Source organism: Equus przewalskii, chromosome 14 (genome assembly GCF_037783145.1).
Source record: "Equus przewalskii isolate Varuska chromosome 14, EquPr2, whole genome shotgun sequence".
NCBI lineage: Eukaryota > Metazoa > Chordata > Mammalia > Perissodactyla > Equidae > Equus > Equus przewalskii.
The window spans coordinates 39,606,475-39,628,611 of record NC_091844.1 but is presented as its reverse complement, the minus strand read 5'-3'; the positions used below and the strand labels follow the sequence as shown (position 1 = coordinate 39,628,611).

General features: G+C 35.2%; 1 protein-coding gene and 1 pseudogene across 16 annotated transcripts in view; one reads left to right on the top strand and one right to left on the bottom strand.

The window, feature by feature from the left end:
* SANBR (SANT and BTB domain regulator of CSR) overlaps positions 1-22,137 on the top strand; it is a 54,372-nt gene that overhangs the window by 22,018 nt on the left and 10,217 nt on the right. For all 16 annotated transcript variants that reach the window (XM_070572627.1, XM_008526007.2, XM_070572632.1 and 13 more), the window contains 5 exons: positions 3,218-3,367; positions 12,491-12,636; positions 13,517-13,616; positions 14,842-14,874; positions 15,688-15,787. In XM_070572627.1, coding sequence (XP_070428728.1) covers positions 3,218-3,367; positions 12,491-12,636; positions 13,517-13,616; positions 14,842-14,874; positions 15,688-15,787 — 529 coding nt within the window. The remainder of the gene's footprint in view (positions 1-3,217; positions 3,368-12,490; positions 12,637-13,516; positions 13,617-14,841; positions 14,875-15,687; positions 15,788-22,137) is intronic.
* LOC139075859 (U2 spliceosomal RNA) lies at positions 2,558-2,659 on the bottom strand (annotated as a pseudogene).

Genomic DNA, 22,137 nt, shown 5'->3' with positions numbered 1-22,137 from the left:
CCATATTTCTTCTTCCTCTTTAGTTTTCATTGCTAAAACAATATCTTGCTGCCATTTCCAACAACATGGATGAATCTTGAGCATATTATGCTAAGCGAGATAAGTGAGACAGAAAAAGATAAGCACTGTATGATATCACTTATATGTGGAATCTAAAAGAGTTAAACCTGTAAAAAACAGAGTACAATGGTGATTACCAGGAAATGGAGTGGAGAATGAGATTGATGGTGCTTAAAGATACAAACTTGTAACAAGTGATAGATAAGACATAAGATCTAATGCACAATATAATATAGACAATAATATTGTACTATAATTATGGAATGTGATAAATATTGCTGCATTGCCAATCATATCATATATGAATGTATCAAAGTAACACGCTGTACACCTTAAACTTACACAATGTTACGTATCAAATTTATTCAGTTAAAAAACAAATCAATACCTTGCTGAATTTTTAGAAAACCAACAGATTTTAAGCAACCAAATCCATTTTTTCAGTGGAAAAAAAAAGTGCAGAATCCTTACTGCCTTTCATTATTTCCAGCCAAATTGTTTCTCTGTTAACGCATAAGTTTCTTTAGAAATTCAGGAGCACTTTGCAAATAGAGTGCTATTGATACATGCCCTTCTTGCTATAACAGTTGTGTTCCCAAAGTTTTTGTTTATTTTTTTAAATAAATGAAGTTTATAATAAAAGCATGAGAAATACTACTATTTGAAGGAACCAGTAATATGCTTTTTATAGAATAAAAATATAGAGCACAGTCATTTCCTAATTAGTCTTATGTATAAATCCAGAGTGTTGTACATAAAATTTCTTATGAATCCCTAAAGTCTCCCACCCCTCGGTGATTTTCCTGTCTCACTTGGGTAATGATTTCCAGTAGAGGGAAGGAAGAGCAGCTTATCAAAACCATCAGACTGAGGTTTTTCGAACTATATAAGTTTCCACCAGGGGGCTCCATATGTGCCCACAATTTTTTAAAATTGGACTTATATACTTATAATATTATATATTATTATATATATTATATATTATAACCATATATATTATATATATTATATTGTATAGTATATATAATATATATTATAATTATATATATATTATATTATATAACATATAATATTATATGTATAATCTACATACAGTAAAATTCATCCTTTTCATGAGGCTTGAGAAATGCATACAGTCATGTAAATACTGCTACAATCAAAGCATAGAACACTTCCATCACCCTAAACAATTCCCTCGTGCCCCTTTTTAGTCAATCGCTTCTCCCACCCTAGCCTTTGGCAACCACTGATCTGTTTACTGTCTCAATAGTTTTGACTTTTCCAGAATGTCATATAGATAGAATCATACAGCATTTACCTTTTTTAGTCTAGCTTTTTTTAGTTAGCAAAATGGATTTGAAATTTATCTGTGTTGTGGGTATCAGTTTGTTCTTTTTTATTGCTAAGTAGTAGTCCATTGTATGAATGTATCACCATATCCACTCACCACTGAAGGACTTTGAAATGTTTCTAGTTTGGGGCCATTATGAAGAAAGCAACTATAAACATTTCCGTACAGGTTTTTGTGTGAACATAGGTTTTTATTTCTCTTGGGTAATTACTCAGAAATAGGGTAGAAGGTTTGTATGGTAAATGTGAATTTAACATTTGCCGTGCCTAACAGTTTTCCAAAGTCCCTGAACCATTTTGCATTCCTACCATCTATGTATGAGAGTTCCAGTTGCCCCACATCCTCACTAGCACTTGATATTGTCAGGTCGTTTTTTTGTATTTTTTTCTACTAATAGGTATGTAGTGGTCATCCCTACAATATGGAGTATCGCTCATAATGAAGGATATCAGGCTTGTAAAACCTGACTTGTAGAGCATGTCAGAATGCAGACAATTTGAGGGATTTTTTTCCCTTATTAATAGCAAATTGAATATTGATTTATAATATTTAATATTTATTAAAGAGAGTTCATGAACTCATAAAATAGTTTGTATGCAAAATACTTTGTCTATGAGTATATACCTTATAACTTTTATAAGACTCAAAAATTTTTAATTAAAAATTGTTGTTTGGGGGCCGACCTGGTGGTGTAGTTCGGGTGCTGCATTTCAGCAGCCCGGGGTTCGTGGGTTCAGATCCCAGGTGCAGACCTACACACCACTCATTAAGCCATGCTGTGGCAGTGTCCCACATACAAAATAGAGGAAGATTGGCAACAGATGTTAGCTCGGGGCCAATCTTCCTCACCGAAAAAAACAAAAACCAGAAAACAGAAACCATCATTTGAAAATCATAATTGGAGTTAATAACTAAGAATTCTGATTATAGACTATCCTTTCTTGCTTTTGTGTTCAAGATCAGTGCTTAAAATTATTAATTTTGTTATTTTCTTTAAATTATTTTGCCAACTTATAAACATATCTGAAACCTGACTCTCAATTTTACAATTAAACCTTGATAAGATTTTCACCACTGATTCAGTTACTTCATAGTTTTCATTAATACTGGTACAAATATTTACCTTAAAAAATATGTCAAAGTATAATCAAGTGAGGAAAATTTTATCTCTTCTTTTCATTAGAAAACTTTTTTAAATTGATAAGAACAGGTACTACACTGATCTTAGCCAAAAGACTGAAAAGTGATTTCACTGGAAAACTTTGTATGTGATTGGCAAATTGTAAAATTAGCTATACATCAAGATCAATTTAATTCATCTGAATTTTGAATACAGTGTTGTTTTTGCTTTTTAATAGCTTTATTGAGGTGTAATTACATGCCATAAATTCATTCATTTTAAATGTACAATTCACTGATTTTTAGTAAATTTACAGAGTTGTGCAACCATTACCACCATCCAATTTTAGTACATTTCCATCACCCCAAAAAGATCTCTTGTGTCCCTTTGCTGCTGCTCCCCAGTCTCACTTCCAACTTTAGGCAACCACTGAAATACATTTTAACAATATTAATTCTTCCAATCCATGAGCACAGAATATCTTTCTTTTTATTTGTGTCTTCTTCAGGTTTTTTCATCAGTGTCTTACAGTTTTCAGTGTACAGGTCTTTCACCACCTTGGTTAAATTTATTCCTAGGTATTTCAATATGTGGGCTTGAGTAAACTATGTTTGAGATGTATAATTTCATTCTGGGAATAATAATTGATTTTATATGTTTCTTTTATTCTTTTCCTTTATTTACAGGCTTTTCTCTGTATAGAATTTTCACATTGTCAATATCACTCAGAAACAGTGGTTTATCCTACAGCAAGTTCACTGAGTACTGTTGGCACTGGAATTTATCCCTGCTGTAACCAAAAGGTTCTTCGGTTTGATCCTACTCAGCTTACTAAGGTAAATTTTGAATGTTGCCCTTTTATAGTTATAGCACTCACTAACACTCTTTATTTAAATCTTTTCTCTTTTATTGTTTTTAAAGTATAAAGGTAATATACTCATGTAGAAAAGACTTTAAACAGTACATAAATAAGTACAATAAAAAATAGAAGTCCCTCTTCACCCTACTCCCTCATTCTCCTTCTCTTCTTAGTACAATAAAAATAGAAGTCCCTCTTCCCCTACTCCCTCATTCTCCTTCTCTTCTTAGTACAATAAAAATAGAAGTCCCTCTTCCCCTACTCCCTCATTCTCCTTCTCTTCTTAGTACAATAAAAATAGAAGTCCCTCTTCCCCTACTCCCTCATTCTCCTTCTCTTCTTAGTACAATAAAAATAGAAGTCCCTCTTCCCCCTACTCCCTCATTCTCCTTCTCTTCTTAGTACAATAAAAATAGAAGTCCCTCTTCCCCCTACTCCCTCATTCTCCTTCTCTTCTTAGTACAATAAAAATAGAAGTCCCTCTTCCCCCTACTCCCTCATTCTCCTTCTCTTCTTAGTACAATAAAAATAGAAGTCCCTCTTCCCCTACTCCCTCATTCTCCTTCTCTTCTTAGAGGTGACCACAGTTAACAGTTTCCTTCCAGACCTTGTTTTATATATTTCAGGCACAAATTATATGCAATTTTGTCTTGGAAATAGGATCATACTATTCATATTATTCTGTAATTTGCCTTTTTCACTCAATAATATACCTACGTTATCTTTCTGTGACATTTTATTTAACTTCTGTGCAATATTCCAAGCTATGCATATATCACAATTTATTTAACCGTTCTCCTATTAATGAATATTTAGGTTGTTTCCAGATTGATGGTATAACAGTTGCAATGAATATCCTTGCATATATATCTTGGTGCATTATGTGAGTATTGCTATGGGTTAGAGTCTTTGATCACTAATACTTTTGAAAATGTTATGTAATTAAATTTCATGAGGAGATGAAAGGCACCAAAAGCTCTTCCTCATCATCTGTGCAACAGATATTTATAAAGTACCAAAGTTGTGTTACACACTGCAAGGCGGAGAGTAGTGTGTAGAATTAGATAGTTTCTGCCTTCGTGGAACTTACAGTTCAGGCAGTAATATCAAAAGGAAAAAAAGCACACAAAGAAATGTTTGAAGAAGTATGCAGGGCCATAAGTGTCTGTAATAGGCTGATCTGACATGGGCACTGAAGTCGGGGAAAGCCTCCCAAAAGGAGTTGTCATTCCGTTGAGATCTGAAGGATGAGTAGGAGTTTGTGAAGCAAAGAGGAAGAGAAAGAACACTCCAGTCAGAACAGCAAGGTCTAAAGGTACATAGTAAAAAGAGACTGAAAGAAACTGTGCCTGTTAAAGAAAACACGCATAGTTGAAGACAAAGCTGGAGAGGTAACTAAGTGTCACACCATGTGGGGACAGGACCTTGTAGGCCAAGTTAGAGTGTTTTCTTTGTTTTGGGTTTTGAAAATATCAGTTGCATTGTGGAGAATAGCTTGGGGAAGAATCACTGGAGTCAGGTACAAGAGAACGTCATCACAGTAGTCTTAGAGAGAGATAATGGTAGCTTGGACTAGAGTAGTGGAGGTGAAGCGAAGTAGATGAATTCAGTATTTAGGAGCTAAAACTAAAATGACTTGATGGATCATATCACAAAGGGTGAAGGAACAGTCAAGGATAACTCAGCTTCTTGCTTGTGTTACTCGATAGATGGTGGTGCTGTTCACTGAGGAGGAGAAAAACTGCAAGGAATCAGGTTTGGAGAGAAGCTCATGAGTTCTGTTTTGGACATTTTGAGTTTGAGGTGCTTTATGAGATAACCAGGCAAACAGTGTTAGCAATATGGGTTTGGGGGTTCAGAGAACTGGCTAGGCTGGAGATAATCATTCGTATGGCTTCTTGCAAATAAGTGATAATTGAAGCCAGCAGGTATAGGTGAGCACAAGAAGAGCAGAGGACCTACAATGGAGCCTAGAGAAGCTCCAACATTTAATAGATGGATAGAGGAGCATGAGCCTGCAGAGAAGAATGATCAGGAGCAGCCAGAATAATAGGAGGAAAACCAAGGATGTTGTCATGAAAGTCAAAGAAATAGTATTTAAAGAAAGAGAGAGTGGGGGCTGGCCCCGTGGTCGAGTGGTTAAGTTCGCGCGCTCCGCTGCAGGCGGCCCAGTGTTTCGTTGGATCAGATCCTGGGCGCGGACATGGCACTGCTCATTAAACCACGCTGAGGCAGCGTCCCACGTGCCACAACTAGAAGGACCCACAATGAAGAATATATACAACTTGTACCAGGGAGCTTGGGGAGAAAAAGGAAAAAATAAAATCTTTAAAAAATAAATAAATAAATAAATAAATAAAAGAGTGGTCCATGATGCCAGATATTGCTAAGAGGTCAAATAAAATAATAAAATGTGTCCTTTGGCTTTGATGACCTAGAATTCAAAGGTGTGAAGAGCTGTTCTGATGGAGTGCTAGATCCAGAAGCCAGATAGATATGGGTCGAGGAGTGAGTAAAAAAAGAACAAATGGGGCCACCCCCAGCGGCCTAGTGGTTAAGTTAGTGCTGCACTTCAGTAGCCTGGGTTTGGTTCCTGGCCGCAGACCTACACCACTCATCTGTCAGTGGCCATTCTGTGGTAGTGGCTCATATACAAAAAAAAAGAGGAAGATTGGCAGCAGATGTTAGCTCAGGGCAAATCTTCCTCAGCAAAAAGAAAAAAAAAGAAAAGAACAAATGGAAACATCATGATAACAGCTCTTTTGAGAAGTTTGTGAAAAGGAGGAGATGGGTCAGTAATTAGGTTATGGATATTTGTTTATTGTTCTGTTTTATTTTGTTTTGATAGGAGAGACCTTTTTAAAAGTCAGTGGCAAGGATCAGTTGAGGAGGAGAGGATGATAGTACAAGGTTTCTGTGGAGGCAGGGTAGGGTGGGATCTTAAGTACCTGTGGCAGTATTAGTTTAGACAGATGGAAGGATAGTTCCTCTGTTATAACAGGAGAGAAGAGGAGGATGGTTGCAGACATTAGTAAAATGGTGTTTTGTCATTTGGTTGATAAATTATTCCAATCTAATTCTTTTCTCGTCTCTATAAAGTAGAAGATAAATCCATCTGCTAAGGATGAGGGGGAAGAGGGAAGCAAGCCTCCAAGGTTTGAAGTAGTTTTTCTGGAAAATAGGAGAGTGAATTTTCCAGAGAAATGTTGTAGGTTACTAGGCAGTTTGAGAGCCCGTTGGAGATGGGTAATCAAATTTACAGTGAAATCCAGCATGCTTTTTTATATCACTCTCTCCAGCATCCCTGGCTGCTTGAGTACAGGCGTAGCAAAAATGGGTAGTTAAGCTCATCCAGAGCTGGGCTTTTGCCATATGGGTAAGATGAAGTTTACGGGCAAAGAATTTAGGGTGTTAGCACAAATGTTACTAAAATGTGGATCGTGGAGTTTAAGCTGGATTTGGAGATTTGTTATGTTTGCAATCAATTACCAACTTTGATTAGTCAGAAATTTTATTGATGAAGTAATAGGTTACCGACATAATGTTCATATTTAAAGTTTAGGTAGATGCTTTGCATACAGAGTTATTTAAATTGGGCATGAGACTTTAAACAAAGTGGAATTAGCTTTTCCAGGCCCAAGATAATTTCATTCATTCATGACTACTGTCTTGTTTTGCAGTTACGTGATTTTTAGTCATTGCATTTCTTTAGGGTTATGACGTTTCTATTTTAACTATCACATTCACGTTGTGTTGAATAATACTTCTAAACCTGTAACTCTTTGGCTTGTTATTGTCTGTTTACTGGTTGTATTAACTAATACTCCATTCATTGTGAGAGGATTCAGGAATAAATAGTAATGAAACTGTATGATAAGTCTTGTGTGCGATATCGTGCATACTAATTGAGGTGAGTTCTTGGGCTAAGTGAAATCTAAATAGCTCATGTGGTGATTTATATTTCCAGTAATGGCAGACTAAGTAATTTAGATCAACCCCCCGTGAAAAGGCAACTAAAAAGTGGTGGATGAAATACTAATTTAAAGATCATGTTAAAAGTGTCAAAGAGCTGGTAAGATAATGAGGAATTAGTGTTAAGATACAGAAAATGAAGGGAACCCAAAGGAGTGAGCTGGTGCTCAGGGCCATTTTTTGTCTTGGAGGCAATTATCAATTTGAAAGAGGTGGCTGAGAGCCTGGGCTGAGCTTTTAGTGCCCTATCAGGATTTTTGGGAATAGTCAGGATCCAAGGTCTGTCAAGAATGGGGACATTAATGAATTACATTCTCACCCTTATACGTCGATTTGGGATCGCAAAGAAAATAAGAGTAAATCAGAAGTAAACTATCCCTTGCCTGGATAGCAACCTAGCTCTGATTTATTTAAGTGGCCTAGGAAATTTCAAGCCCTGAACTTGGATTGAGGTAATCCTGGATTGCCACTGTCCACAGGCACCTGGCAAAAGCAGTAAAAATCCTCTTTGGAGAAAGATAATATTCTACAGCTCAGATTATTCTATAAACAATTTTTTAAACAAAATATTCAGCATACAAAGATAACATGTCATTGATGAAAATATGTTACCAAGAATGGGAACAGCAGAACTTAGACAACAAAAACAAACCACAGAAACTTCAAAAATTGGAATTACTAACACAGCCTATAAAATAAATAAGATTTCCAACTTCAGTTGAAAGAAACCAAGCTTGGAAATTTTTGGCAGGGAATTATAAACTATAAAAAGTGACAAAGAGGGTTTAAATAAAAACAAATAGAAATGCTAGAACTGAAAAACTCAATATCAAAAATTTAAGCTCAGTGGCAGATTTAACAGCAGATTAGATACAGCTGAAGAATTAGAGCATTGCAAGATAAAAGTCAAAAGAAGCTATCCAGAATGAAGCACAAAGAGACAAAATGATAGGAAATATGAAAGAAAGTAAAAGACCTGGAGAGTGCATGTCTTTTTTTTAATTGTGGTAAAATATGTATAATATAAAGTTTGCCATCTTAACTGTTCTCTAAATGTACAGTTCAGTAGTGTTTATATTCACATTGTTGTGCAACCAGTCTCCAAAACTCTCCTCTTGCAAGACTGAAACTCTATACCCAATAAACAACAATTCCTGATTCCCATTGCCCCTCCCCTCAGCCCCTGGCAACTACCATTCTACTTTCTGTCTCTACAAATTTGACTACTCTAGATGTCTCATATAGTGGAATCATGCAGTATTTGTCTCTTTGTGTGAGAAGGTCTATTTTTTTAATGGGATTTCCAATAGAAGAGAAAGAGAGTAGATCAGAGGCAAAATTTGAAGAGATAGTGGCAGAGATTTTTCAGAGTTACTGAAAGATATTAATTTATAGATTCAAGAAATCCAGTGACTCCCAGTAAAGTAATAAGAAATCCATACCTGCATGTATCATAGTGAAACTGCAGAAAACAAGAAAATAAAGAGAATATTTAAAAGCAGCCAGAGGAAGAAAGTACAGAAGCCCTTCAAAACATCAATAATTAGGCAGAGTTCACATCTCAGCAGCAGCAATGGAAGCCAGAGTATAGTCCACTCAGTCTTCAGTGTGCCTAAAGAAATAGTTAACAATCTAGAAATCTGTGCCTTCCTTAATTGTCCTTTAAGGATGAAGGCAGGGGCTGGCCTGGTGGCATAGTGGTTAAGTTCACGCACTCCGCTGTGGCCGCCCAGGTTCACAGGTTCAGATCCTGGGTGCAGACCTAACACCACTCGTCAAGCCATGCTGTGGCAGCATCCCATGTAAAATAGAGGAAGATTAGCACAGATCTTAGCTCAGCAACAATCTTCCTCAGGCAAACAAAAAGAAGAGGAAGATTGGCACAGATGTTAGCTCAGGGCTAATCTTCCTCACACACACAAAAAAAGAATGAAGACAAAATAAAGATTTTTAAGCAAACAAAAATTGGAGGAATTTTCAATGAGCAAACTGCTTTAAAGGAACTACTAACAGATGTTCTCCAGGTATGAGAAAGAATAAAGACCGAAGAAAGAAAGAAATATATTGGTAAATCTAAGTGAACATTGACTATATAAAACAATGATATTAATGCTTGTGTCTGTGTGTAACAAATATATAATTATATTAATAATTGAGAAAGATTTGAAATAATTGATATATGCTATACATTTTAATGTATAATTTTATTTGTTTATTTATTTATTTATTTTTGCTTGAGAAAGATTTGCCCTGAGCTGACACCTGTGGCAGTCTTCCTCTATTTTGTATGTGGGTCACCTCCACAGCAAGGCCACCAATGAGTGGTGTAGGTCGGTGCTCAGGAATCAAACCCTGGCTGCTGAAGTGGAGCATGGCAAACTTAACCACTAGGCCATGGGGCCAGCCCCTTAATGTATAATTGTAAAACCCACAATAATAGCCTATATGTTGGGAGCATGGTGGAATGGAGTTTAAAAGATCTTGCACTGGGGCCTGGCCCCGTGGCCGAGTGGCTAAGTTCGCACGCTCCACTGCAGGCAGCCCAGTGTTTCGTTGGTTCGAATCCTGGGCACAGACATGGCACTGCTCATCAAACCATGCTGAAGCAGCGTCCCACATGCCACATCTAGAAGGACCCACAACAAAGAATATACAACTATGTACCTGGGGGCTTTGGGGAGAAAAAGGAAAAAAATAAAATCTTTTAAAAAAAAAAATCTTGCACTATTTGAGAGGAAGGGTATTAACATATTAGACTTCGATAAGTCAAGAATACATATTATAAGTTTTAGGTAACTGCTAAAAGGATAGAAGAATGTATAACTTCTAAATTAATGTGTGTGAAGGGAATGAATGGAATAATAAACAAATGAAAACAAAAAATTCTTACTAAATTTAGAAAAAAAGGAAATGAAGTAATCCAATTAAGGACAGATAATATAAAACTTACAGCAAATATCACACTTAATAGCGAAATGTAGAAAGCTTTAGCTTTGAAATTGGGAGCACAATAAGTATGCCCATTGTCACCACACTTCTATTCAAATTAAACTGGAATCCCTGGACAGTATGTTAATGTAAGAAAAAGAAGTAAAAAGGTATACGGATTGAATAGGAACTGTCATAATTTGCAGATGATGTTGTAAACATAGAAAACCCTGAAGAATCTACAAATAGATTATTAGAATTAATAAGAATTTGATTGATGTATTAAAAATCACTTACAAAAATCAGTTTTATTTCTGTAGACCAGTGAGATTAGAAAATGAAATTTAGGGGCCAGCCCCATGGCCGAGTGGTTAAGTTTGCACACTGTGCTGCAGCAGCCCAGGGTTTCGCTGGTTCGGATCCTGGGCGCGGACATGGCACCGCTCATCAGGCCACACTGAGGTGGCATCCCACATGCCACAACTAGAAGGACCCACAACTGAAATATACAACTGTGTACTGGGGGGATTTGGGGAGAAAAAGCAAAAAGAAAAAGAAAGAAAAGATTGGCAACAGTTGTTAGCTCAGGTGCCAATCTTTAAAAAAAAAAATGAAATTTATAAAAAAACCATTTACAATAGCCTCAAAAATATCAAGTACCTCGGAATAAATCTAACAAAATATGTGCAAGAACTCTGTGTAAAACATAAAATGTTTTGAGAGAAAATAAAGAAAATTTTAAAATGGATTGCTGTAGCATGTTCATAGATTGGAAGACTGAATATTGCAAAGATGTAAGTGCTCCCTAAACTGACAAAAATCCTAATAGGTTTTTATTGGGAACTTTGTTAAGTAAATTCTAAAATGTATGTGGAAATGCAGAGGGCCAAAAATAGCTAAAATACTCTCAAAGAACACAAAAGTAGAAGTACTTGCTCTGCCAGATATCAAGATTTAGTATAAAGCTTTGGTAATTAAGACAGGGTGATACAGGCGAAGAGCAGACAGATGAACCAGTACAAGAGAACAGAGCCACTTGAGTACTTGGCTGTGGCAAAGGTGGCATTACAGATCAGTGGGCAAAGGATAGACCTTCCAATAAGAGGTACTGGAGCATTGCAATATCCATATGGGGAAAATAATGGAATTAGACTGTAGCCCAAACTATTCACAAAATAAGGCCCTATATGAAGGGAAAACTAATAAAGGTATTAAAAGAGAATACCATTAAGGAAGAGATTTTAAATTCAAGTACATTAAATAAATTGAAACCAAGGAGACAAACTCACAAACGGGACCAGATATTAGCAACAAATATCCATAAAAGATTCATATTGAGTTTTTTTTAAACTCCTACAAATCAATAAGAAAAAGACAGACAATAGGAATTTCACACAAGAAAGCAGTCAGTTGTCCAGTAAACATGAAAAGGAGCTCAACCTCATTTGTAATTGGGGAAATGCAAATTAGAACCACAATGAGATACCACTACACACTCACCAGAATGACTAAAATTAAAATGTCTGACCAAGTGTTAGCGAGGATATGGAGTAACAAGAACTCTCATATGCTGCTGATAGTAATATAACTTGGTACATGTGTGAGCACTTGCTTTCCAGGAAACATGACAGAATGTTCATAGTAGTATTAGTTGTAATAGCCCCAAACTTGAAACAACCTATCCATCAACTGTAGAATAGATAAGTAAATTGTGTGTATTCATAGAGTGGATACTGTACATTAAATAAGCAAATGCTATTGTTACATGCAATAATGTGGTTGAATCATAACATAATGCTGAACAAAAAGTAAGGCAAAACTAAACTATAGTATGTAGGGATGCATCCTCAAGTGGTAAGAGGATAAAAGCAAGAAGTGATTACCATAAAAGTCAGAACAGAGGTTATCTTTTGGGAGATTGTGATGATCGAGAGTGGGCCTGTGGGAACTCTTGGAGTGTTAGCAGTATTCTATTTCTCAATGTGGATGGCGGTTATGTGGATGTTCTGGGATATTTGTTAAGGTGTACATTCATGTTTCATACTCTTTTCTCTGTAAGTATTATTTTCTCTTGAGAAAAAGTTGTAAAATGGTTAATATGACAATGTGACTGGGCAGAGAACAAAAACATACAGTCATCTTTAAAGGAACATTTCTATAGTGAACCTACCTCTCTAATTTAGTGTCTCTTACACGACAGGGTTGTAAAGTGAGGGATCACGTGGTTACTCTTCGTGATCAAGGTGAAGGTGGAGATTTGCTCTCCTGTCCGACTACTAGAATATTGGATGATCTGCACAAGCACAAAGATGTCATTGTTGTACCTTTTCCTAAAGACACAGTTAGGTGAGGGGGTGCGGGTGGGACCACACTGTACTACAGCTTTATTCAGTTGTACCTTTTCCTAAAGACACAGTTAGGTGAGGGGGTGCGGGTGGGACCACACTGTACTACAGCTTTATTCAGTTGTACCTTTTCCTAAAGACACAGTTAGGTGAGGGGGTGCGGGTGGGACCACACTGTACTACAGCTTTATTCAGTTGCTCCCATCTCAGAATCCTCTATCCCCTAGTGCTTCCCCAAATCAGTAATGTCAGTCCTCAAATAGTTTATTTCAGAAAGCTTAATAAATTATATGCTAGCTTACAATAAGAGCAAGCAGGTGTTTATTTGATAAAAAACTTCAAAATATTGGAGTGGAGGTCCAGGAGGAACAAAAACTAAGAAAAGTGAGTCCTTGATGATTAAAAAGGCTAGACCTGTGCTCCAATTTTTAAGGGTTGTTTTTTCTTTTCCCAATTACTTAAGCCCTTCTTAAATGTGTGATTGATACAACTAGAAAAAAAAGTTGATGGTTGAGGTCATCTCTGCATAAATTTGAACTCCTTCCATCATTGTGCAGTTGCAGCAGGCTGTCAGATGGAGGGTAGGAGGACTCTTTAATCAAGGCTGTTCTCAAAGCAGTACCAATCAGAGCAGCCCCTTTCGCCACCTGGCAAGTATGGTGCTTGTAGTGCAGTGGTACTCTTCCTGTGTGGAGTGACGTCCGGTAGGGGAGTCAACTAGATGAATTACGAAATGAAAATGTTGAAGTGGCTACCTTATACTCAAGAACTGTGTTTCTAAAGAGCAATTTGTAAAACATCTACAATAAAAAAAAGATATTGTTTGCATTTAAATTCTTAAGAAATTGGACACTTCTCCATAAAAATATCTTTCTTTCCAGTGATTCTGGAGTTGGTCCCTGTGATGAAAAGGGTCTAGACTGTGATGTTTTACTAGAGCCAAATACACCATGGGGCCCCAAAAGTGGGGAGCTCAATGCTGTGAGTAGCTTGTTTCACTTATTCTTTATTTATCTAAACAATTGATGACATTTAATCTTTGACAGAAACCTGATCAATTGAAATTGAAATTGAAATTTTCAGTTAATAAGCATTTACTGACTACGTGATAGTAACAAGGTATTATGCTGAATTAATAGGACTGGCAGGGTAATAGAATACATTCCGTGCCCTTGAAGAATTAATAACTAGTAGACTTAAATTTGGGGAAGAAAATACAACATGGTCTTCAGGGTTTTTATTATGGACAGATAATGATCTGAGAAATGAAGATAGTATAAATGAGATATTTTGACCCCTCCTACTTCTATAAACTTTTTTCTGTATGCTTTTGTAAATTGTAATCAGGAATGTATTTAGTTTTTTCAAAGTTTTCAAAACTGAAATATTTTTTTTTTTTTTTTAAAGATTTTATTTTTTCCTTTTTCTCCCCAAAGCCCCCGGTACATAGTTGTATATTCTTAGTTGTGGGTTCTTCTAGTGGTATGTGGGACGCTGCCTCAGCGTGGTCTGATGAGCAGTGCCATGTCCGCACCCAGGATTCGAACTAACGAAACACTGGGCCGCCTGCAGCGCAGCGCGCGAACTTAACCACTCGGCCACGGGGCCAGCCCCAAAACTGAAATATTTTTAAGGCAACGACCAGAAAGCTAACAACTAGGGAATCTGTTTGTCTGTGAACTTCCTGCCTTTGTGTTGGTTGAGGTAGCATTTGCCCGAGAAGTGAGCTATTCCATGTAAAACACATTATAAACTCGAGATGGCTATAAATATTCACTCACTAACATTTATTTATGAATTATATACAAAATAGCAATTAGGTTTCTTGAATGTTCATGTATAATCTAGTTCCTTAATTTATAATAAAATATAAACATTAAAAAGTGATTGAAATAGTTTTAAAAAACCCTAAAATTATACTGTTATCTCTTCATGTGATTTACTTATCCTTTGGAAATGACACTGGGAAAAATGTTGATTTTTTTTTTTTCTTTTTTTGTATACATACATATCTTCCTCTAGGCAGGGAATATTAAAGATTGTAATTCATCACTTTCAGCCTGAGTTTTAATTATGTTTCAACCTGGAAGGGAACTATACTTGTAGCTTTTTTCAGCTCTCCCACAATATCCACATGAAAATATGAAGCTGCAGTCAGGATAGATGCAGATTTATTCATTTCTTATTCCTTTGTCTTTTTTTATAGTTCCTGTCACTGAAAAACTGGACTCTGCAACTGGTAAGTGAGCAATTGTATTCTTTCATGGATCTCTTTCTTCCTAAAGTTTAGTTTAATAGAATCTTATCAATGTCTTATTTTACAGATTTTAGTTAAGTGTATTTCATCTTTTTCTACTTGTACAATTTTGCACTTACTAAAAATGTCAGGGTTTAAGACACACATTCTCAGTTATCTGGCTGCATAATCCATAAGTCTTCTTTAATGACTTTTCTTAAGTCGCATTTAGGACATTGAACAAAGCAATAAATCTATTAAGTTTCAATTATTTGGTTGGTTGATTGGTTGGGGGTTTTTTGCCTCTTTGCCATTAGTATGCCATCTGTCACCAGTATTCACAAGAATGGAGTAGGAATTTGGATCAGTGATGGCAGACAGTAGGCTGGATAGATGCGGGAAACTGATGTGGATATGGTTAAGTAACCCAGGGCCACATTCACCCAGAGGATGTGCACATGTCTTTCTTTATGTGGCTACTTTAATATTGGTAATTATTATATTTTGATTTAATCTTAATATCAAGGAATATACATTCAATTGAGTGATAGAGATGTAATTCAACAAAAACTGTACCCATCCCTCTATTAGGATCTGTGAAGGAAATAAATAAAAAATATTTGATATAATGTGATCCTGTCCTAAATGTAAAAATTGTATGTCCATTTCCTGGATGTTGTGCTAGGCAGTGGTCATTTTATCAGCTCTTTTTTGGCTCGTTCATCCAAAAGAAATTTAAAGAAATGTGTTTGAAAGAGTTCATTAGAGATGTGATGATATATTTTTAATAGAATATGTTTTATTTTTTAAATTTAGAAACAACAGTCGTTATTTTCAGAAGAAGAAGAATATACCACCGGATCTGAGGTCACTGAAGATGAAGTTGGAGATGAAGAGGAAGTATCCAAGAAACAAAGTATTGATTTCTAAGTTAAAATCGAGTATCACAAACACGAAGGGGTTGCATTCTGAAGGCTTTAATGTAGGGAGTGAGGAGTTGGCTTTATAATTGACACGGTAGTGGTAGTATACTGTGTTTCTCAAAATATATGACTCACATCAGTGTACCTGAGATGATTTGAGTGACACTCAAATGAAGCATTAAATAATATTCATCGAAGTATGATTTTTTAAAATTGAAAACATAATTTAATACAACTATAGAATGATGTGTCAAAATTTTTCAACATGTTAGTATGAGAAATAGAGAAAATTGGTTCAAAGAGCATTTGAAGACTCGGGTATTTATAGGCATTTGAAAAAAGAATGTAAAAAAAAGATTGCAAGTTAGATAAACTGATTAATATCCTACAAGGCAGTAAACCCTTAACCTTCGAGGTTATCTTTTCTACTATCAGAAATCATTTGCATTTCTATTAGATACAAAAATCTGCTAGTTAACGTGAAAATTAACATCTGGGCCTTCAATCGATAGTAGATAGGGAAGTCAAACATGGGACATTCTCTTAGAGAATTAAATAATTCTTGGTGGGCTTGCTAAACAGTCCTCCAGTATGACATTGAAGGGACATGCAACCCTCCCTTTGTTTTATTTCCAAGTTTTACATAATTTTTCTTTACATGTTGAATCCCCCAATTAAAAAACTAGTCTTTTATCAATTATTTTTCAATCCTAATTAGTCAAGGAGAAAATGGTATTACGTTATCTGTTTTTTCACAGTTGAGATATAATTTGATCAAATTCACTCGTTTTTAAGTGTGTACATTGATGAATTTTTCATACAGTTATGTAATCACCACCAAAATCAACACCAAGAACATCACTCCAAAAAGTTCCCTCCTGTCCCCTTACTCTCAGTTTCTTTTCCCCACTCCCACTCCCCAGCAACCACTAATCTGCTGCTTGACATACAGTTTACTTTTTCTAAGACTTCATATAAATGGAATCTCTTGTGTCTGGCTTCTCTCACTTAGTATAGTATTTTCTAGATTTACCCATATTGTTTCGTCTAACAGTAGTTTGTTCCTTTTTATTGCAGAGTAGTATTTCATTGTATGGATATACCATAATTTGTGTCTCCATTTACCATTTCATAGACGTTTGGGTTTCCAGTTCTTGACTTATGAATAATGCTGCTATGAACATTTGCATACAAGTCTGTGTGGACATAAGTATTATTTTTCTTGGTTAGATACCTAGGAGTGAAATTGCTGGGTCATGTGATAAGTGTGTGTTTAACTTTATAAGAAACTGCCAAACTGTTTTGCAAAGTGACTGTACCATTTTGCATCTCACCAGCAATGTATGAGAATTTCTATTGCTGCACATTTATAACAATACTTGGTATTATTGATTTTTAAAATTTTAGCTATTCTAGTGGGGTATAGTGCTAAGCACCTTTCAAGTGCTTATTGGCCATTTGTGTATTTTTTTTTTTGAAGTGTCTGTAGAAATCTTTTGCCTATTTTTTAATTGGATTGTTTGCCTTATTATTGAATTGTAAGAGTTCTTTATATATTTTTGGATACAAGTCCATATGTTTTGCAAATATTTTCCAATAGTCTTTGACTTGCCTTTCCATTTTCTTAATGCTGTCCTTTGAGAGCAAATTTTTAAGTGTATGCACTCTAATTTTTTAGTTTTCCTTTTTTGTTTCATGCTTTAATAGCTAAGAAATCTTTGCCTACCCTAAGGTCACAAAGATTTTTCTGCTGCTTTCTTCCAGAAGTTGTATGATTTTGGCTTTTATATTTAAGTTTATGATCCTTCTAGATTAATATTTGTGTGTGACATGAATTAAGGGTCAAGCTTCCTTTTTTTTCCATAGGCATAGCCAGCTGTGCCAGAATCTTTTGTTGAAAAGACTGTCCTTTCCCTATTGGATTACCTTGGCACCTTTGTTAAAAAATCAATTGACCATTTTCATATGAATCTATTTCTGAACTCTTTTTTCTCTTCCGTTGATTCTTAGGTCAGTCATCATATATGTCAATATATCAGTACCACTCTGTCTTAATTTTTGTAGTTTTTAATGAGTCTTGAAATCTGGTGGTGTGAGTCCTCAAAAATTCTTATTTTGTTTTAGATTATTTTGGTATTTCTGGGTGCTTTGCATTTCCTATACATTTTGGAATCAGTGTATATGTAACTACAAAAATTCTACTGGGATTTCTATTGGGATTATGTTGAACTCATTTATCAATTTGGGGAGAATTGCTTTTTTTTTTTTACAGCAGTAAGTCTTCCAACCCATGAACACAGAATCTCTCTCCACTATTTGTCTTCTTTGACGTCTCCCAACAATGTTTTGTAGTTTCAGTATACAGATGTTGAACCTCTTAGAGCTAACATCTGTGCCAGTCCTCCTCGGTTTCGTATGTGAGTCACTGCCACAGCATGACTGACAGGTGGTGTGGGTCCACACCCAGGACCTGAACCTGTGAACCTGGGCCACCAAAGCAGAGTGCGCTGAACTTAACCACTACGCCACAGGCCCGGCCCCTGAACATCTTTTGTTAAATTTATTCCTAAGTATTTTTTTATGCTGTCATGCATGGAAGTAGGTTTTTCTTTTTTCAATTGTTCAGTGATGGTAAAACTGAAATACAACTGATCTTTTTATATTAACCTTGTATCCTGTGATCATGCTACATTCACTTAATTGTTCTTCCTTTGCTAATTAGATTCCTTTCCAGTGTGTATGCCTTTTCTTTGTTTTGCCTTTTTGCACTGGTTAGGACCTGATGTTCAATAGAAGTGGTGAGAACAGACATCCTTGCCTTGTTCCCTATCTTAGGGGGAAAGCATTCAGTCTTTAACCACTGAATGTGTAATGTTAGTTGTTGGTTTCTCATAAATGCCCTTTCTCAGGTTAAGTTCCTTTCTATTTCTAGTTTGCTGAGTTACAGTAAATGGGTGTTGAATTTTGTCAAATGCTTTTCTCCATCTATTGAGATGATAATGCAGAGGTTTTTTATTATGTCAATATGATTAATTACACTGATTTTTTTCGAGTGTTACATCAGTCTTCTGGGGTAAACTCCACTTAGTTATGAGGCATTATTCTTTTATATATTACTGTATTTGATTTGCTGATATTCTGTTAAGGATTTTTTGTTTGTGTACATGAGGGATAGTTGTCTGTATTTTTTTTTATGTCTTTTTCAGGTTTTCATATCAGGGTAGTACTAACCTCATAAAACAAGTTGGAAAGTGTTTCCTTCTCATTTCTGAAAGAATTTGTGTAGTATTTGCGTTATTTCTCTCTTGAATGTATGATAAAATTCAGCAGTGAAGCCATCTGGGCCTGGAGTTTTCCTTATGGAAAGGTTTTTAATAATGAATTCATTTTCTTTAATTAATCCAGTGCTATTCAAGTTTTATATTTCTTCTTGAATCTTTTTTGGTAATTTGGGTCTTTCAAGGAATTTGTCCATTTTATCCAAATTGTCAAATTTATTGGCATAAAGTTGTCCATAATATTTTTTATTATCCTCATTATCCTCTGTCTGAAGGATCTGTAGTGATGTCCCTTCCTCATTCCTGATATTAGTAATTTGTGTCTTACCTCTTTTTTTCTTGATCAGTTTAGCTAGATGTTTATTAGTTTTGGTGATCTTTTCAAGGAACCAGCTTTTGATTTCATTGGTTTTTCTCTATAGTTGTCTATTTTATATTTAGTGTTTCCTTCATTATAATTACTTTAGACATAATTTCCTCTTCTTTTTTTAGCTTCTTAAGATAGAAGCTTAAATCATTGATTTTTGGACTTTTCTTCTTTTCTGATATAAGCATTGAAAGCTGTAAGATTCTCTCTAAACACCGCTTTAACTATTTCCCACAGATTTAGATATATCTTGTTTTCATTTATATTCAATACAAAATACTTTCTAACTTCCCTTATGATTTTTCCTTTGATGTGTGTGTTGTTTAATTTCCAAATATTTTCAGATTTTCCAGATACTTTTCAGTTACAGGTTTCTAATTTAATTCCATCGTGGTCAGAGAACATACTCTGTCTGGTTTCGTCCTTTACATTTTATTGAGACATGTTCCAGATACACATGAAAAGAATGTGAGTTCTGCTCTTATTGGTGGAGTAGTCTATAAATGTCAGGTCAACTTGGTTTGATTGTCTGGTGTAAGCTATAATCGTGCTCAATTTCTGACTACTTGTTCTATCAATTAGTAAGAGAGGGGCAGTGAGATCTCCAGCTATAATTGTTAATTTACGTATTTTTCCTTTCAGATCCATCAGTTTTTGCTTGGTGTACATTAGAGCTTTATGATTAGGCACATATATATTTGTAGTGTGTTGATTATCATTATGACGTATCCCTCTTTGTAGTAAAACTGCTTGTCTTGAAGTCTGTTTTGCTTAATATTAATGTAATCACTCTAGACTTCTTTTATTTACTGTTTGGATGGCATATCTTTTTCCTGTCTTTTATTTTCAGCCTCTGTGTTTTTTTTAACTTGAAGTGCATATCTTGTAAGTAGCATATTGTTGGGAATTACTTTTTTTATCCAGTTTGACAATCTCTGCCTTTTGATTAGAGCATTTGTTGCATTTATATTTAATGTATTTATTGATATGGTTGCGTTAGTTTTGCCATTTTGCTGTGCATTTTCTAATTGTCTCAAATGTTTCTGTTTCTCTGTTTCTCCTTTCTTGCTTTTTTTGTGCTAAGAAAATAATTTTAGTTGATCATTTTCATTATTTTATGGGCTTTTTATTTTTCCTTGTATTTGGTTATTCTAAAGATTACAAAATGCATCTTTAACCTCATCACAATCTACTTAAAACTAATATGAATTACTCAAGTAAAATATAAGAACTTTAAAATTGTCTAGTTCCATTTGCCTCTCCTTTTTTGTGCTATTGTTGTCATATACATTCAGCCCTCTGTGTTTGCAGATTCTGCACACAGGATTCAACCAACCACAGATCAAAAGGCCTACGATGGTTCCATCTGTCCTGAACATGTACAGACATTTTTTTCTTGTCATTCCCTAAACAATACAGTATAACAACTATTTATATAGCATTTGCATTGTATTAGGTATTATAAGTAATGTAGAGATTATGTAAAGTATATGAGAGAATGTAGGTTTTATGCAAATACTACACCATTTTATATAAGAGGCTTGAGCATCTACAGATTTTGATGTCGCCAGGGATCCTGGAACCAATTCCCCATGGATACCAAGAGACAACTATGTCTTATACCTATATACATTATAAACCCAACAGTGTTATGACTTTTGCCTTAAACAGTTATGTGCAATTTAAAGAATGTAAAGGAACAAAAGAAAAATATACATTTAGTCTTTTATGTTTACCCACATTTGCCATTTTTTCTTATATCTGAGTTACCATCTTATGTCATTTCCTTTCATTCTGAAGGGTTTCTTTCATTATTTCCCATGGTGCAAGTATAGTAGCAGTGAAATATCTGAAAACGTCTTTATTTCACTTTTGGTTTGAAGTACAGTTTTCCTCAATATAGAATTTTTTTTTTCTTTTAGCACCTTGAATATGTCATTCAATGTCTTCTGGCCTCCATTGTTTCTGATTAGAAGTCAGCCGTTGATCATATAATTGTTCCCCTGCATTTAATGTGTACTTTTTATGTTCCTGCTTTCAAGATTTTCTCTTTATCTTTGACTTTCAGAAGCTTGACTGTGATATGCCTAGGTGTGGTGTATGCCTTTGTGTTTATCCTACTTGAGATTTGTTGAGCCTCTTGGATCTGTAAATTTATGTTTTTCAAAAAATTTGAGAAGCTTACAATCATTATTTCTTTAAGTATTTTTTCTGCCCCTTTCTCTTACTTGTCTTTTGCAACTCAAATTACAAGTATATTAGACTTTTTTTTATATTGTCCCACAGATCTCTGAGGTTTTGTTTATTTTTCCTCAATCTTCTCTGTTTTTTGGATTGGATAATTTCTAATGCTCTAGCTTCACATTTGCTGATTCATTCTTCTGCCATTTCAGATTTTCTCTTGAGCCCATCTAGTAAATTTTTTCATGTCAATTCTGCTTTTCAGCTCTAAAATTTCCACTTGGTTCTTCTTTTATAGTTTCCATGTCTCTGTTGAGGTTCCCTATGTGTTCACTCAATAATACCATTTTTCCTTTGAACATATTTATAATAGTTGCTTTGAAGAATTGTCTGCTAAATCTGACAGGCTGGTCATCTCAGAAACATTTCCTATTGACTGCTTCTTTTCTGAGTGGGTCATACTTTTCGATTTCTTTATCTAGTAACTTTTGGTTGAAAACTGGACATTGTAGATTAT